The 17,420-nt window shown below is 42.6% G+C and overlaps 1 protein-coding gene across 3 annotated transcripts in view; it reads right to left on the reverse strand.

Moving 5' to 3' along the window:
* Positions 1 to 3,463: 3,463 nt before the first annotated feature.
* Positions 3,464 to 17,420, reverse strand: part of PPIF (peptidylprolyl isomerase F) — a 446,984-nt gene continuing 433,027 nt past the window's right edge. For all 3 annotated transcript variants that reach the window (XM_044055769.1, XM_044055770.1, XM_044055772.1), the window contains exon 6: positions 3,464 to 3,688. In XM_044055769.1, the coding sequence (XP_043911704.1) occupies positions 3,553 to 3,688 (136 nt within the window). In that variant the 3' untranslated portion in view covers positions 3,464 to 3,552. The remainder of the gene's footprint in view (positions 3,689 to 17,420) is intronic.

Here is a 17,420-nt window from a genome sequence, read left to right on the forward strand (position 1 = left end):
CCATCATCACCACACCTCAGAATGGGCACACCTGGTTCCCCAATAGATACCCAAAATTATATTACAATCATGAAATTACGAACACAAATCTTACAGAGAGAGGCTAACTGAAAGGGAAGAAATGTATCCCACTGGGGGTGGTACTAATCTATTCTCTTCCATATTTGTTTGGTCCAACAGATTAAGGGAATGTCAGTCACATCTCATGATAAGAAAGAAAGAAAGGTGGCAGACTGTACATTTACCTTGATGCTGTGACTTTGAGATCTGTTGCACACGTGGTGTAAGGCAATGGGGATAAGTTTGTAATCTCTGGCTGGAAGTAGGACTGTGGCTTCAGCAAAGACCCTAGATGTTTTGACTGCAACAGTGACTTGTACCAAGAGCATAGTGATATTAAACGGAATGCAGGATGCAACCACCATACACAAAGTAGAAAGTGTGCATTAGGAAGACACCTTGAATAAACATAAGGTTAGCCCAACATATGGTGAAAACAAGTGGGAATGGCAAACTTGTAAAGAAAGCTGACATGCTTTGTAGATGTTTAAACAAACTCCAAAGTTGGGAGGTAGTGTGAGGCACCAATATAACACTCAGCATCAAAGGCTGGTTCAATGAAAGGAAATCAAAAACAACCTGACACTATTATAAGGTGCTTGATGTTATCATACAAGCATCCAGCACAACAAGCGTAACTATAAAGATCCAAGCAACCTTGTACCTAAACTGTCTAAGATGCAGACTGCTGAGAGAGCAGGCAGACTGCACTTTGGGCAAATAATACTGAAGCTGTCAAAGGTGCAAATAATGTAATCAAAGTCAAAGGAAGTTACAAGCAGGGCAGACAATTGGGCATGATGGTGCAAGCTTCTGGAATTTAATTCATTTTGAAATACACCAAGGAGCAATCAATGGCAGCATATAATGCATTAACAGAACGACAATACTTCTCTAGAAAAAATACATTAAGCAGTTATTAAACAGGTTTACTGGCAAAGGTGATTACAATGAATACACATACTGCAGAGCCAGCTCGGACATCTACACCCTCATAGGAGTTCGCTTCTGATTCAGTAAGCTTATGCTGCAATAATGTAGGTGACCGTGATTAGCACTGCTGCCTCACAGAACCTTGGTGTCCACTTTGCTTGTTGGTTGAGATGTCTCCTGTGCAGTATACACATGTCCTCACTGTGCCTGTGCGGGTCCCTCTGGGTTCTCAGATTTCCTACCATATTCCAAAGATGCACCACAGGTAACACAGAGATCCTCTTAACCATTCACAGGCAGGCATGCCATCCGATAGTAACTGTATGTGCATCATGCAAGGAAATTATAGCACCTTGTTTAGGATAAATGACTAATGCCCTGTAATCAGAGAATGCCAGGATAAAGTCTGGGTCTTTCACAATCCTGCAGTGGATTATTCTGTTAAATCGTGTAAGAATGAAGATCTTTTAAAGAGACCAATAAATTAGAACCATGCAGCATTAAATCAAAGTGCATACATCTGCACACTACGGACAGTCAGGTTTTCATTTTAAGAAGCTCAATCTAAAAAAACAGGATTAATAAACTAGCCATAAGCAGAAAGTAATTACACTGCAGTCACCCAAATTATATACAAAGTGCAAACATAATACAATTAAACAACTCTAAATCAATCCTTCTAAATGAAAGTACGACCATTTTCTACAGACCATGTTAGTGTTGCACTTGTTAAAAATTTATCAAATGCCTGTAGCTCATTGTGTCCATGACTGTTTTTAATGTGGCCTACACCTCACTAACAACTGACAGGTAACACACGGACTTCTACCTCACTAACAAATTACAGGCAACACACTGACTACTACTGTATATGCTGTTTTGGTGAAGCTGTCCACAGTCAACTGCGGTAGCAAGTTCCCTGTGTCCATGGAGGTAAGATATATTGCACTACACTTCCAGATTTCCAAACATTTGTAAGCTTCACATGCCATGCAATCAGAAACATCTGCATTCAACCACCACCCAAGCCAACTTCTGCTTACTGCCTTTTCATAGTTTTATTTTCATTGGACTAATGTCACATCCACAATGGTCAAAATGGGAAAAGGCAATTGCCTGCTCCTAACCAGCTTGTCTGCCTTTCTATTTTTACTTTTCATTTTTACCAGGTTTTCCACAATGCCTTCTGCTTTAGCTGGCATTTTTAAAATTATGTTTCTGTCTTGACTGATACTTTTTTTTTTAAATCTCCCCAACTTTCCTCGTCATCTCTACGAAATGTCGTATGTACACACAAAAGATGCTCGCTGCATATACGATGGAGTTTTTTTTTTATTTACTCATCTCTCTCACACATTCATTCGGACCTTATGAAAATGCAGTCCTCAAATGTCCCTACCAATCTCTTCTCTTGAAATCCATATTCTGAAAGGTTTTACAATGGCCTGCTGATGCACTAGCTCACGCCACTGTTTAATGCTTGGTGTTTAGCATTCTTCACATCGAAGGGTTAGCTAAGGGGAATGAGCTGGTGACATTTCCCACTCTTTTGCCTCAGAGTTACTAGGGGTGCTACACATGCACTTTTGGCTGGAACCCAAGTGCACCTTAGGCTGGTATGCAAAGCAGAATATATGAGCTCAAAACCTATTCAGGCTCACTGCATGTATGATGAAAGGCAAAGAACGGAGTTAAAAAGGTAAAATGTCTACAGTGAAACTGGACCATAACCAAAATGTTATCCCACCAAAACACAGGAAAAGGGATAACAACAAGGTTGAGACAGTGGGAGAAAGCAGTCCTGTTACTCAGGATTACACCCATTTAATACAGACACACACACACACACACACACACACACACACACACACACACACACACACACACACACACACACACACACACACGTCTGGTCTACAAAGCAACATATCGAACTTAACATAATCGAGTACAATGCTCAAAAATACAAAATTTTTTTTGCATGGGACTGACACCCCCACACACACTAATTTTATATACCAACTCGGAGATGGCACTGCAGTGGGAAAAGGGCAAATTCTCCAATCCCTATTGTGCTGTAATCTTGTGCACATAACCAGCGTTAACTACCTGGCCAAGACTTCCCCATCTGCCCTTTTCCCCACTGTAGTGTGGTCTCAAAGTTGGTATATATAGTTGGGGGGTGTGGGGGCCTAAAGCCCCCACCTCGACAGGTTAGAAATGCTGCGTTTTGCGAGACTGGGAAGTGTTGGTCAACTAGTTATTTTCCCTGGTGAAAAAATGAACGCTCGCTGAATGAGCTTTCAATGGTTAGGGTTCAATGTTTAGCCGTTCAAAGGAAATGTTATCAGACGGTTAAACATAGACCCCAAAAACACACGTGCGTAGTCATACAGCTACCCACACAAGAAGGTTTATAACAAACTGCAAACACAATGACAACTTCTGAAGAAAAACAGAACAATTTAAGTTCAAAATACACACATTTATTCACTCAGTTATCACTTAAGTGCAATTTTATTAAAGTAAAAAAAAAAATACAAAACTACAATAAACACTTCAGGATAGTTCGCCACAATTTGTGATGGTTATCTTTTTGGAGGGTCGGCCACTCTTTGATCCTAAACTCTCCATTTTCTGAACAACATCCAGGCCCTCGTGCACATGTCCAAAAACAACGTGTTTTCCATCCAACCTGTAAGCAAAAAGAAAAAACAGTGACTGAGGCAAGCGCTGCAATTAGAACCGAGGGTTGGTACAATGATAATCCTCAGTGAACGTTCAAGATGATGTCCAATTCGATAAACAGTAACATCAATGGCTAAAAGGGAATGACCAAAGGGCATCCATGACACTACGGGCTTTGCTTATAAACATTCTTACCTTTTTAAGACTGGCACACTATAACAGCCTTTCTTGCTATAGATGTCCTGTTTTACTTAAAGGATTCAGCGAATACCTCAATCTTCCTCAATACCTTTCTCAATTATCTTTTTACTTCATCTCCACCAGCTCTTCGCATAACATTAACTCCTTTCTCATTCTAACCTTATCCTCTTCTTTTGTTCTAACATGTTGATAAATGCCTTGAATTGTGTGTCATTAAAGTTTTACTCTACCATGTCATCTTAATGTAAACACTTAAACCAAACTGTATATTCAGTTTATGATGCGTTTCTGTATTAATGTTTGGAGACTTTCTCCCTGGGCCTCCATAGACAGTGGGTACTTCATGGCTCAGTTAAATTTTCTCAGTAAACAAATGTCAATAAAATACACCAGCCTGATGTGCTGTGCATGTATCTGTGGAGTGGGCTCTGTGCCACTTTACAAGCTGCTTCATTATTTTTTTTTTATGGGGTCACAATAAGAAAAGAAATAAAAGGCTAGAAGTAATTATCCTGACGGTTACTATTTGAAGCTTGCTGCCAGACTTGAAACAGCACTTTTTTTGGACTCTCACTGCTAATGACTGACACCAGAGAAATGCTGCCAGTCCAGCTATCTGGAATTTTGCAAATTATATGTCACTTGAAAATATTATGATTCATATAGAAATGTGACAAAAGGAAATACTGTCAGCCCAGCTATCTGGAATTTTGTAAATAATCATATGTCATTTCTGAATATTAATATGATTCATATGCTTGTCTTGCAAATATAAGAGAAAGAATAGTTGCGCAAGAACTTAACATAATCATAGATGTCTTTCTCTTCCATGTTACAGTATTCATAATCTTAGGGAGTTGCTGCCCACAGCACCGGACATCCGGCCAGGATACCAAAGCCTTAGAAATAGGAGTACGTGTGACGTTGCATGCAGGGGCCATAAACTGACACAGACTATATCTGTGACGTCTGCACGTACCCAACTCAAAACTAGCTGCCGCATAGAGAGAGCCCAGGAGCAGGAGGAGAGAAAACCAAGCATAAACCTCCCAGACACACAAAACCAGTGGTTAGGGAAAAGAACACAGGTAATATGGCCAAAAAAAGGGGCAGGTGGGATTGAATACTGCAACATGGAAGAGAACATCATCTATGGCTATGGTAAGTTCTTACACAACTATTCTATGTCCTTCTATTCTCATGTTGCAGTATTCATAACCTTAGGGAGAGTACCACAGCTCTCCAGGAAGCAACATGGGAGGTAGGTAGGGGAGCAGAGTCAATGAGACCCTGCAGGATGGACCTACCAACCCTGCTTTAGCTCTGGAGATCAGATCCAATTTGGAATGCTTGGTAAAGGTATGTACAGAAGACCAAGTTGCCGCCTCTAGAATAGAAGCATAATCCACACCTTTGAAGAAAGCTGCTGAAGAGGAAGCTGCTCTGGGGGAATGGGCCTTGATAGATTAACTCAATTACTTTCCATGAAAGGAATATCAAAAGGCAACAGCCTTAGAAATCCAAGAGGTAAGTGTGTGTTTTGACACCGCCTTGCCAAGGGCCCTAGGATGAAGAGAGACAAATAGTTGGTCCGACTGTCTGAAGGGTTTTGTTTTGTCTAAGTAGAACCTCAGTTGCCTATGAACATCCAAGGAATGCAAAGTCCCTTCCTGAGGAGTTCTGTGGCCAAGGGTAAAAGACAGGTAAATTAAATGTCTGGTTTAAGGAAATTTCATTCACTACTTTAGGTATAAATGATGGATTAGTTCTGAGACATAACCTAGCTTTATGAAAAACAAGATAGGGGGGAGGAGAAGCCATAAGGGCTTGGATCTCAGAGACCCTCCTGGCAGAAGTAAGGGCCACTAACAAGACTGTTTTTCAAGTACAGACTAAGAGAAGATGAATGGGGCTGGGCTCAAAAGGGGCCAATGCAAGCTTTTCCAGCAGAAAGTTAAGGTACCAAGGAGGAGGGATATACTTATGAGGAGGTGTTATGTGAAGGACGCCTTTCAGAAACAACTAGACGTCCAACCTGGAAGCTAGAGGTGGAGTCAAGGGAAGGCAAGCAGAAATAGCAGGCAGGTGCACTTTCACTGAGGAAGAAGTCAGTCCTGAATGTACTAACTCACACAGGCAAGAAAGGACCATAGTATCAGAAACTTGGGTCCTGTTTTCTCGAGGTACCAATGGGAGAATCTTTTCCATTTTAATAAGTAGTTTCTCCTGGTACTTGGTTTCCTGGTCTCCTGCAGGACATTGAGTACATCCTCTGAATATAGGTGCCTGAAGGGAATCAAACCATCACCCACACTGTCAGTTTGAGATCGAGAAGGTGGGGATGAATAAGGGATCCCCTGTCTTGTGTGAGTAGGTCAAAGCAGTGAGGTAACCTGTGGTGATTGCCCTGGGCTAGAAGGTAAAGTAGGGGAAACCAATGCTGTCTTGGCCAGAAGGGAGTCACCAGCAGGATTTTTGGTTTGTCCTTCTGTATTTTCAGGAAGACTTTGCGAATCAAAGGAAATGGAGGGAAGGCATAAAGGAACATCCCCTCCCATGAAAAGGAAAAGGCGTCTAACCTCCAGGTTTGTGGATGGAGAAGCCTTGTGTAAAAGAGGGGCATCTGTCTGTTCTGGGAGGAGGCAAACAGATCTGCCTGAGGAATACCCTACCTGTGAATTAGATCCAGAAATGCCTCCCTGTGAAGCATCCTTTCGTGGGATGGTGTTAAGGTTCTGATCAGGGTATCTGCCATCCCACTGTCTTCTGTTGGACTGTAAACTGCCTGCAAGTGAATATGTAGTGATGCTGCCAGGGACCAGACTTGAATAGCAAGACTAAAGAGAGGGTAAGACTTTGTTCGTCCCCTGTTTATATACCACAGAACTGTCATGTTGTCTGTGATGACTTTCAGGGATCCTGGCAGAAGGATGTCTTGAAAGGCCTGTACTGCCAAGGAAAGGGCCCTTAGCTCATTTAGGTTGATGTGGTCCTTCCTTTCTTGAATGGACCACTCTCCCCCTGTACTTCATGCTGGATGTTGGCATTGTGTAGTATAGCCCCCCAACGTAGATCTGACGAGTCTGTGTAAAGAAGCTGTTTGGGTGGAGGGGCCTACAAGCATACCCCTTGACTGAGGGTAATTGGTAGCAATCCATCAGGAGAGCTCCCTTTTTAAACAGGGAAGAAGAGGAAGTTTAGTTTCCAAGGGACGGATGTGTTGGTTCCAAGAATTTCTCAAGACCCACTGAAACTTCCTCATGTGCATCCTGGGAATCAAGGAAGCCTTGTATCCTGGAATTCTGAGAAACTCCCTGGCTGAGATGGTTGGTAGGGGTAGTGGGGAGTGGAAGAACAGAGTTAGAAATTCCACTTTCTGGGCAGGGACAAAGACTGACAAAGTCTGTCCTCATCCTGCACCCCAGAAATAAAAGATCTTGGGAAGGAGCCATCTGAGACTTTGGGCAATTCACAGTGAAGCCGAGGCTCTGCAAAAACTTGCAAACCATGTCCAAGTGTTGGAAGAGGGTGAGAGAATCTTGGTGCAGAATAAGGAGGTCGCCCAAGTTCATACTTTCGTAGGTGTATTTTATGCTAATGGCTCTGGAGCCTTTTCAAGCCTAGCCCATAGAATTACCCAAGCATTGTGCCACCCGACCTTAGTTCCCAGTGCCTCTGTCGAGTAGAGCCACTGCAGTGATCCCCAGGGTGAATTTTCTATTTCCCATCCACTCATCAAGATTTCTCTTGAAGAAGGCCAGTGAGGTGCGCGGTTTGACATGCATGGGAAGTCTATTCCATAGCATGGGCAGTCTCTGTGTTATGAACCTATTCTTCTAGCGTGTTCTGTTGATTGTGGTAAGGAGGTTGAGGTCTCTGGACCATGTAGTGTGGAGGGATTGGGATTTCTTCAGATGTAGCATTTCTAACAGAGCTGGGTCAGACATGGCTTTGTAAGTCAAGCAGAGATCGCCTCTAAGTAGGCGATATGAGACAGAGAATAGTTGGGAGTTTTTTGAGTCTCTCCATAAAGGTCAAGTGTTTAAGGCCTAGGATCCTCTGTGAGGTACTTTTATCACCTCTCCAGTTGCTGCAGGTGTCTAGTGAGGCACATACCAAATGGGGCATTGTACTCAATGATTGGCCTAATGAGGGAAGAGTAGAGGGAGACAATGACCTCTTTCTTCCTGGATGAAAAACCCTTAGTAATGAGATGTGCCACAATGAAGGACTTTCTGACCACAGTGGCAATGTTGTGGTCAAAAGAGAGGTTACTGTCAATCTGTGTTCTTAGATCTCTCATAATGCCTTCTGTGTTCAGTGGACTACCATCAATGTGGTAATACATGGGAACTGTGTTTTTCCCAAAGGGGATGATTGCACATTTTTTGGCATTGAGCTTAAGGCCATGGTTCTGACACCAGTCGTTTGTCTCAGTGAGATCTTTCTGTAGGATGTCAACATCACTTGGGGAGTTAATAATAGTTCCCAACTCACAATCATCTGCAAACTTTGTCAGCCAGAGTCCATTCGTGTTGGCCTGGACTTCAGAGAAGTAGATACCAAACAGGAGAGGACCCAGGACCGAACCTTATGGGACTCCACTTGTGACTGGTTGGCAGTCTGACTTGCAGCCTGCAATGTGCAATGACTGGGGCTAGACACTGTGAATACTCTTGGGGCTGTGGAGAGGCCAAAGGGTAAGGCAGAGAACTGAAAATGTGAAGAACCCACTGAGAAACGTAAACATTTCCTGTAAATGGGATGAATGGGAACGTGAAGGTAAGCATCATTCAGATCCAGGGAGGCCATGAAGGCTTGCTGAGGAATAAGGGGAAGGTGTAACGTGAGCATTTTGAACATAGGCACCTTGAGGAAGAGAATGAAGTGAGATAGGTCGAGTATGGGTCTCCAAGGACCATCTTTTCTTGGAACCACATACATCCTGGAATAAAACCACTTGGCTAATCGATCCTCGGGTACTTGTTTTATAGTTCCCTGAGAGAGGAGTTAGCTCAGGATAGTGGGAAAAAGTGGAAGATGACTGGGATGGGGTTGAGGAACTCCCTGGAAGGGTGGAATTGCCCAAGTCATGAAGTATCCCCTCTCGATGACTTGTCTGTGGTGATTTTCTGCCAAGCTGGTAGGGAAAAGGTTAGGCGTAGGGATGGGGGGGTGGAACTGGGTAAGGGAAGAGTCTCAGTGGAGGAGCTCTATCTGGGTCTGTCTCCAAAAGGATGAAGGTATGGTGGTGGTAGAAGATCTAGGAGCAGATGGTTTCCTAATATGTCTCCGTCCCCTAGATTGAGTTGCAGAGGAATGAGAGGACTGCCTCTTGACAAAGCTAAGCTTTTGGGGGTAATTTCTATGGAATCTGGGAACAGGTAAAACCAATAAATGTTTAAGATTTTGTAAGTCTTTACCTTTTTCCTGCAGAGACTTAAGTAGCTCTGCAGAGGCAGCTCCAAAGAGGGCTTTGTTGTCCAAAGGGGCATCTAACAGCTTAGCTGGACATCCAAATGTCAAGGCTGAAGTCTCAACCACGAAAACCTCCTTAATACACAACCAGGACCAGCAGACTTTGAAGATGCTTCGACAACGTCACAGCTGCACTTAAGTGTGTCTAGTAACTTGAGTAACATGGACTGAAGGGTACTCAGTTGGGCCTTAGCTGGTGAGTCTGGAACCTCAGACAGAAGAATAGAGGCCTTGGTCAGGGAGTCTAAAGCAAACTTGGCCATGTGTGTCTGATAATTAATAGCGCTAATGGCCAAGGTGGAAGTAGTACATACTTTCTTCCCCAACCTGTCCATAAATCTACTGTCTGTATCAGTAGGGAAAAGGGAAGAGGAAGTTAGTTATTCTAGAGGACTTATCAGCTGACACTGCAATGGCTGCAGGGTCTTCTGGAGTGTTCTTAAAAAGTACTACTCCTTTGCAGACACTTTATAAAATCTGTCTGGTCTCTTAGAAGCAGGAGGCTATGACTCTGGGCTCTGAGAGACAGCAGAAAAAGCATTCTGGAATGCTGGAAGCAAAGGTGGGACTGCAGATGGTGATGGCTGCTCCATCTGCAAGAGTTCAAAGTATCTCTTCTGAGAGCTCCCACCTAAAATGTTGCCTAACCAGGGAAATGGTATCCCTAAAGGAGATATCTTCTCCAGGGGAGTCAGGTGTGAAGGATTCTTCTTCTGGAGTTACAAAATCCCTTAGGGTAGTCCATCTGAGAGCAGTAAGTTAAAGACTCATCTGAGGAGGAAGACTCATCTGAGGAGGAAGACTCATCTGAGGAGGAAGACATCCTCAGACAGTACCTGTGGAACAGCTGGTAGACCTGAGTGGGGAATCTAGGTCAGGAGAACCAGAAAGGCCTTGAAGAGAGTCTGGGAAAAGGTTTCCCAGGATGGAGTAGGGCCCTTTTGTGCTGCGTTTCTCTTTCATTTTTTTTTAAAGAGGTAGGAGCAGTAGTAGGCCTGGGTGCAGACGTTCTAGTGGATGGCAAGGCAGTAGTAGGCCCTTCCGAAGCCACAAGCCATGGTTCACCCTTATCATCAGGCTCTAATGGTTGAAAAACCTCAGCAGATGTACTCTGGGTATCTGCTGAGCCGGCTTCCATTTTGGTTCCTGGTTGCAGCAAAATGCCCGACGTCCGGAGTGATCCTGGGATGACACTTGCCATGAGAAACTTACCGGACAACTGAGGTGCAGCTTGGGCATCGGGCCTAGCTTTCTTGGCCGCCTTCTTAGACAGCTCCTCGGAGGTGCCCACTCCACATTCCTTTCCGGATGCCAAACATCAGAGACGCGGATTCTCTAAATAAAGACTTAAGGCTACCAGATGGCTTCTAAGGGTTTTGACAGCAAAAGATTGGCAAATGTCACAGGAGTTGTAATCATGACCAGCCCCTAAACAAAATAAGCACTGCTCATGTGAGTTCTTATGTGGAATTTGACTTCCACAAGCACACTTTCCCTTTCTAGAGGACATGTACGTCTGAAATAGGCAAAGAAACAAAAAAAATCCCACAAGGGTACTTATCTCAGTGCGGAAAGCCAGAAAACGATAGTAAAAAAAAAAGGGTGGTCAAAGTCGAACAAACGCCGGACTTCTGAGACTGGCGATCGGACGTTTGAAAAGCACTGTGGCAGAATAGGTCTACGTACCCCTGCTTCTAAGAATTTGGTATAATGTCCAGTGCTACAGGCAGCAACTCCCTAAGGTTATGAATACTGAGAACAGAAGGACATCTATATGTTATGTGCATATTAAACTACTGGTGTACAAGTGCTGTTGAATAGGATTTGTACAGTACTGAGCTTCAAGGATGTGTCCACAGTGTACCCACTGGACGAGAACAGAAATGTATATAAACTATGTACCTGAGCAAATGTATGTTTTAATAGTACAAGCTGGAACATACAGGGTTAACTTGCAAAACTTCAAGACAATACACCTTGAGGTGTTTTACGATGTGCTATAAAAGTTAGTTAATGTAGCAAGAAGACAGGATGTCTAGAACTAGAAGGTTTTTCTACTGTCCTGGAGAGAAGCAATTACTAGGTCTAAAATGTAAACGTGTTTAATTGTTTTAGGACTTCCAGTTCTGAGCAAACATCTGAGAGGTGTGTATTTTTCACACAGAAATGTTACACTAAGTTTCTGTTAGCCTGGGAACTGAAGGCAGGTGACAGAGTGCCGTCATCCAAGCTGACCCAGCAGTAATGTTTGATAGTAATTTAAGAACTCTCTCTTGGACCTAGAAACATCCACTCATCAACATCTGCACTTGTCTTGCTAATAGTAAGTAACTAGATTACAGTAATTTTTCTTAGAGATAGATAGGCATATGGTAAAGATTAGTTTAGATGTTTTCTATATTTATTTGAGAATGTCCTGCAATGTTATTTTAAAATACTTCCTGTGATTCTGAACTCTGTAGTCAATGTGTTGAGTTATTGAATATGGTCTTGTTCATTATTTATTAAATACATTTAAACCTATACGTGTGGCTGATATTTGTGAGACGGATTTAAGCTCTTAGAGTACTTGCATAAGTATTTAGTGATACTGCATATGCCACTCCTAAATACCCTTGCTCTTAGTAAGACTTACCATTTGAATATTAGTAACATTACACAGTAGGTTTGGTTACCCTTTGTAAGGGCCTTAAGTAGTGAATAAGAAAGGGTTGGTGGCAGTGATAACTACCTTATAGTCTGGGCAGAAGGGGGTATAGCTAGTAAACCTGTGCCAGCCTTCCCCAGGAATGTGTGTGTGTTTGTATATAAATCAAATTTCAAAGTGCGTGTGTGTCAGCCACTTGGGCAGGGACACGAAGCACTGGTTGGACACAGGGGGTGCTGGAGGTCTTGGCTTGATCCCTTGGCTGAGATCTTAACCCAATAGCTGTGCCAGTGGGGAGTCTTATTGGGAGCTGGAGAAACCAGCCCCCAGACTGACTGTGATCTCTGTGTGCTCAAGGAAAATTGTACTTTACTGTGTGTGTGTACCTGTCATCAGTGAGGGATGTCCACAATGGGAGGAAGACAAGTTCACACACACAGTAAAGTACCTGGAGATGCCATTAAAATTATTCAGGTATAGATGAAGACCATTTGTGGGTATAGGACTCAGAAAAAAAGAGAAATGGTTTGATATGACATGACACAGGTGCAGATCCACTGAGCTGACAGGCGAAGTTTTAGTTGTGTTTTATAGGTTTGCATTTTGAATGGATTTCAGTGACGTGGGATGTGGTTCCATACCCTATCTGAATACGTCACCTGCTGTGATAGATGATTTGGTTAAAATTATTTTTATCTACAGCATAAAATTGTTTATTGGTGGAGTACTGAGAAATAACGTTAAGGGGCTGGGCAATTTTTTGACTTACAGAGAAATCTGTGCATTGTAGTTAGCTGACAAAGAGCTGGGTGATGTGGTAGTTTTAACCAGTTTATTTCTCTGACAGCTATACAACAGTTATGTTCTACTGTTATAGTTTACTACAAATGTATTTATTTTATAACATTGCTGAAATATGGACAGTTGTGAGACCTAAAGTTTGGCGAAGACTGGAACAGGACAAGAGAGATGGCAGTAAAAGTAGAGGCTATACGTCCTTTGGTTATGTCAGTGAGGTCTTTACTCTATGTACAATGTACCACGATGGTCTAATTCCAGCTGGTCATCTGGGACGACACCCAGTAATTTTGTGTGCTTTACTTATTCTATCATGATATTGTTGGCAGAGACTACAGTGAATAATGTTTTGGAAGATAAGTGTTTTGGGGTGTACAGCAGTAATTGATATTTCTTTTTGGGTATAGTAGTAGTTGTGAATTATTCAACCATGGGTGAACTGATAAGGATGATTGGGAGTGTAGGGTTTTTGAATTTAGAGAAAGGTTTGTCAGAATAAATTAGGGTCGATCAGCATATTGAATTAGTGTAGCATTTTTTTGTGGCAGTGTACAGATCATTGATTAAAGTGTTCAAAAGTATGGAGCCTAGTACAGATCCTTGTGGGACACCAACAGTTGCTGACAAGATGATGAAGAAATCAGTTTTCCATTTCACTACTTTTGCTCCGTTTGAGAGGTAACTATAGAACCACTGCTGAATTGGTCAGCCCTAAGGATGAGAGCTTATGTAAGATGTTCTAGTGGAAGACAGTACCAAAAGCTTTAACAAGTCAAGGAAAATGGAGGAGAGTAGGCTTCTGGCATTGCTGTGGGTGTTGGTAGTGCTGCAATTCAGCAAAGCAGTAACTGTGCTGTGATGAGGATGGAAGCCATGTTGGGCTGAAGAGACACAATGCTCAGCTATTAGATAGTTCATAAGTTGCTTATGCATTCATTCTTTTCTAATATTTTTGATAGGGGAGATAAAATGGCAATTGACCTACAGTTTATTTTGACATACGGACACATTTATGAGAAATGAAACTGGATACAAAATAGCATCAGCTGCTACTTTAAGATATTTGCCAGATAAACTGTCAGGACCAGTTGCAGTAGGCTTTCAGATTTTGATGGTACCTGGGGGAACTAATTGGAAGGAGAAATGGTGAAGAAAGCTATTTGATAGGGATCTCAACCGTGTGATTGGCTGACTGGCTGGTTAAGGACTGTACCATCTGTATAAAGGGGATATTGAACTGGTTGGCTATAGTATAATTTTGACTGTGTTTTGTGTTGGCTGTGTAGCTTGTCCTGGATTTAACAGTTTATTGATCAAAGCCCAAAACGGTTTTGGATTATTATTGTGTATGTTTTGATTAGCTGAGTGGAAGTTTTTTCTCATCTTTGGTGATAAGTTGCTTTGTTAGATTTCTTAGTTGTCTATATGCTACCAGAGCAGGAGTGGTTTTATTTTTTTGTCCAGACCCTCCATGCTTTTTCTCTGTTTTGTGACTTTAGTTGTTAAGGACAGCCCTTGGGCAGGGTTGCCTTTGACTTTCTCTATTCTGTTGGGGGCTAGTGTATTTAAAACACCTAGAAAGATTCCGTTGAATTCATAGACGGCATCATCTATGGGGAGAGACTATAGTGACTCCCAGTTAACAAGATGTAGTTGGTGTATTAAAAGTATCTTCATGAAAGGTACTAAGTTTTCTCACCAAGTTGTAATGATGTGTTTTGAGGTTGTTGCTTTGGTACCTTATGGTGCAGATTGGTCAATGATCATTTAGGCTGCCTGACAGATATCCACTAGATGATATTTTATTTGGAGAGGATATTAGTATCCATTTGAGGGTTAATTCACTGGTGGTGGACTTGTTGCATCTAGTTGGTGTGATTAAAAGTTGGGTGAACTTGTAGAGATGTACAACATTGGTTGGATTTTCAGATTTTATGATTTGCCAATTTATATTAACATCACTCAATATTATGGTTTTATGAGTTACTTTTGAGGAGGTTCAGCAGAGAATATCTTCGTGTGTTTAGCATTGTTACCTGGGGGTATGCATAGGTTCATACTAGGGTAATGACCACTACGGTCCTTATAAGCCTAACCCTGTGTTTCTACAATGGTGCAAGGTAGTTCTGAAGTTTCAAATACATCTCTATATTATAATATGGCTGTGACAACCAAATTTCTAAGCTAGGCTTTAACCACAAAACAAAGTGGGGTACAATACAAAAGATATTCTAATCTCACTAGCCCTCGTTGTCTGGTCACTCCCACAGCCCCCTCTCACCATTATAGTAATTTACTAGTCTGGTTTCTGAACATTTTGTAGAACCCACCAGGGATGCTATTTGGGTGAAGTGCCTTACCTGCTGTAAGTGCTTCAGCGGCATGGCAGTACTCTCACAGACTAAAGTGTGCATTCAGAGCTTACATTAAACTTACCTGTGGTGTGGTTCTGCCCACTCTGCTTGAGATTGCTTCACTCCCCTCCCAACCCTGAATCACACCCACCCCAAGTATCCTCAAATTTATACTTTCACCTCGCTGTCTGGTCATTCCTACAGCCCCCTCCCACTGCTATAACTTGTGCTCTCTCCCTTTCACTCTTCCCACCTTGTCACCAATCTTCCCCTTTTCCCCACCCACCTTGGGCTGCCTCCTCTGTGGCTTGTCTCACTTACAATTAACTCTTTCACTCCCTAGCACACCTACCATCTCCTCACATACTCAGTAATGCCACCCCTCTATACTGTTCTTTCCCTCACACCGCTTATCTCTAGCCACCATCATTCCCAAATATATTTCTTTATATTTTTCTCTATAATTCTCCCCCTCCTTTTTCCATCCCATAATGCTATATTTATGGCTATTTCTCCCACTTCTAATCTCACTAGCCAAGCACTTCCTACCACACTGACCTCCATATCTTCCCCTCTATCCCCCACCATTACCTTTCCGAGACCTCTTCCAACATATAACCAAGCTCCACTGACTACTGCCCCCTCTCTTTTCTGTCTCTCCCCTTTCAATGTCTTAAATTTAAACTTGTGGTCTACACCGCTCTTACGCCTAAGCCCAAACTCAAGTACCCCATTTCCCTTACTGACCACTCTCAACTTTTCCAGCTTGTCTTTGCTCTTCTGGTTTCTGGTGACATCCATCCTAATCCTGGTCCCTCCCCTCTCTCTACTCCCCCTCCACCTTCATTTACTGTCCCCCCAAAAAACATCCTCAAATATCTCCAGCCTCAAACATCTTGCTATATCTGCAATGAACATCTAAAGCCTAAACAAAAAAAGTCCGAACTTCATGCATGGTTGGCCCAATACAAACCTCACATCCTGGCCCTATCGGAAACCTGGCTAAAACTGCACATGACTTCCTCTGAATTTCTCCCACCTCAATACAATGGAAAAAATGGCAAACCACTAAACCTCCCTCTTTTCTCCAAGGTTATAAACAACTCAGAAATCATGTAAAAAATTATTATTATGGATAAATGCCAATATTTCACTAAATTTCAAAGCTCTCACCCAAATGACCACCCCCAAAAAAGTCTGGATCACTATCATCTTCCTGCTCCACACTGGTTCTCCTACCATCCCTAACCCTTTTCCCCATCACTGTCCCTCTGAAACTGCAGACTTACTCAACAACCACTTCATAGACAGCGTCTCTAAACTCCTACCCTCTGGTAACTCTGCTCATCCCAAGTCTTCTGTCTCACCCTCACCTCCCCATAAACCTCTATGCTCCTCTCTCTGCATTTTACCTTGTGACCTGTTTCTACTAAATATATCAAATCCCTGCTTCTTAAACTAAAACCATGCTCTCCATCCACTGATAAACTCCCCCCTCAATTTCTGAAAATTGCTGCTGACTCTACTGCATATCCTGCATCTATCTTAATCAACTGCTCCATTCAGGAATCTACAGTACTAGAAATTGCTATTCTCTCACCACTAAGATCCTTGAAAAATGTATACATACTCAACTACTGTCCTATCTCATTAACAAAAATCTCCTTACCCCCTCGCAACATGGTTTCTGCCCTAAACGGATCTATGTCAAGCAAAGCTCTTCATTAGCACTCCAAGAAAAATCTTGATGTGTGGATGGGAAAAAGGAAATACACCCCGGGGATCACTTCTGTGTCTCTGCTCCTCAGTGGCAAAGGAAAATAACTTTCTTGGGTGGCGTAAGCCAAGGAACCTTGTTGGCTAGGCTTGCGTAGACCCTTGGGCCAATAGCCTGGTACCTACCTATGAACCTAAACACAGTACCTTGACTGCCTTACTATCCTTTACTCAAAAGGTTGCAAAAGCTAGGGACAACCTCATCTCCTGTCTATTCCTTGATCTCTCTAAAGCCTTCGACACTATGTCTCATCCCATCCTTCTTAAACTCTCAGACCTAAACCTCTCCTTCTACTCTTGGCTGGTTCCAATCCTAACTTACTGGCAGAAAACAAGCTGCTAGATGGCAGCAGGCTTTCTCACCCTTCCTTGCTGTTCAAACAGGAGTACCCACAAGGCTCAATATTTGGGCCTCTCCTTTTCAACATTTTTACCAACAACCTACATTCATCCTGCAGTCTCTCATCTGTAATACAAGAGGCAGA

Source organism: Protopterus annectens, chromosome 14.part0 (assembly GCF_019279795.1).
Source record: "Protopterus annectens isolate FY-2018-M chromosome 14.part0, PAN1.0, whole genome shotgun sequence".
In the NCBI taxonomy this organism is placed as follows: domain Eukaryota; kingdom Metazoa; phylum Chordata; order Ceratodontiformes; family Protopteridae; genus Protopterus; species Protopterus annectens.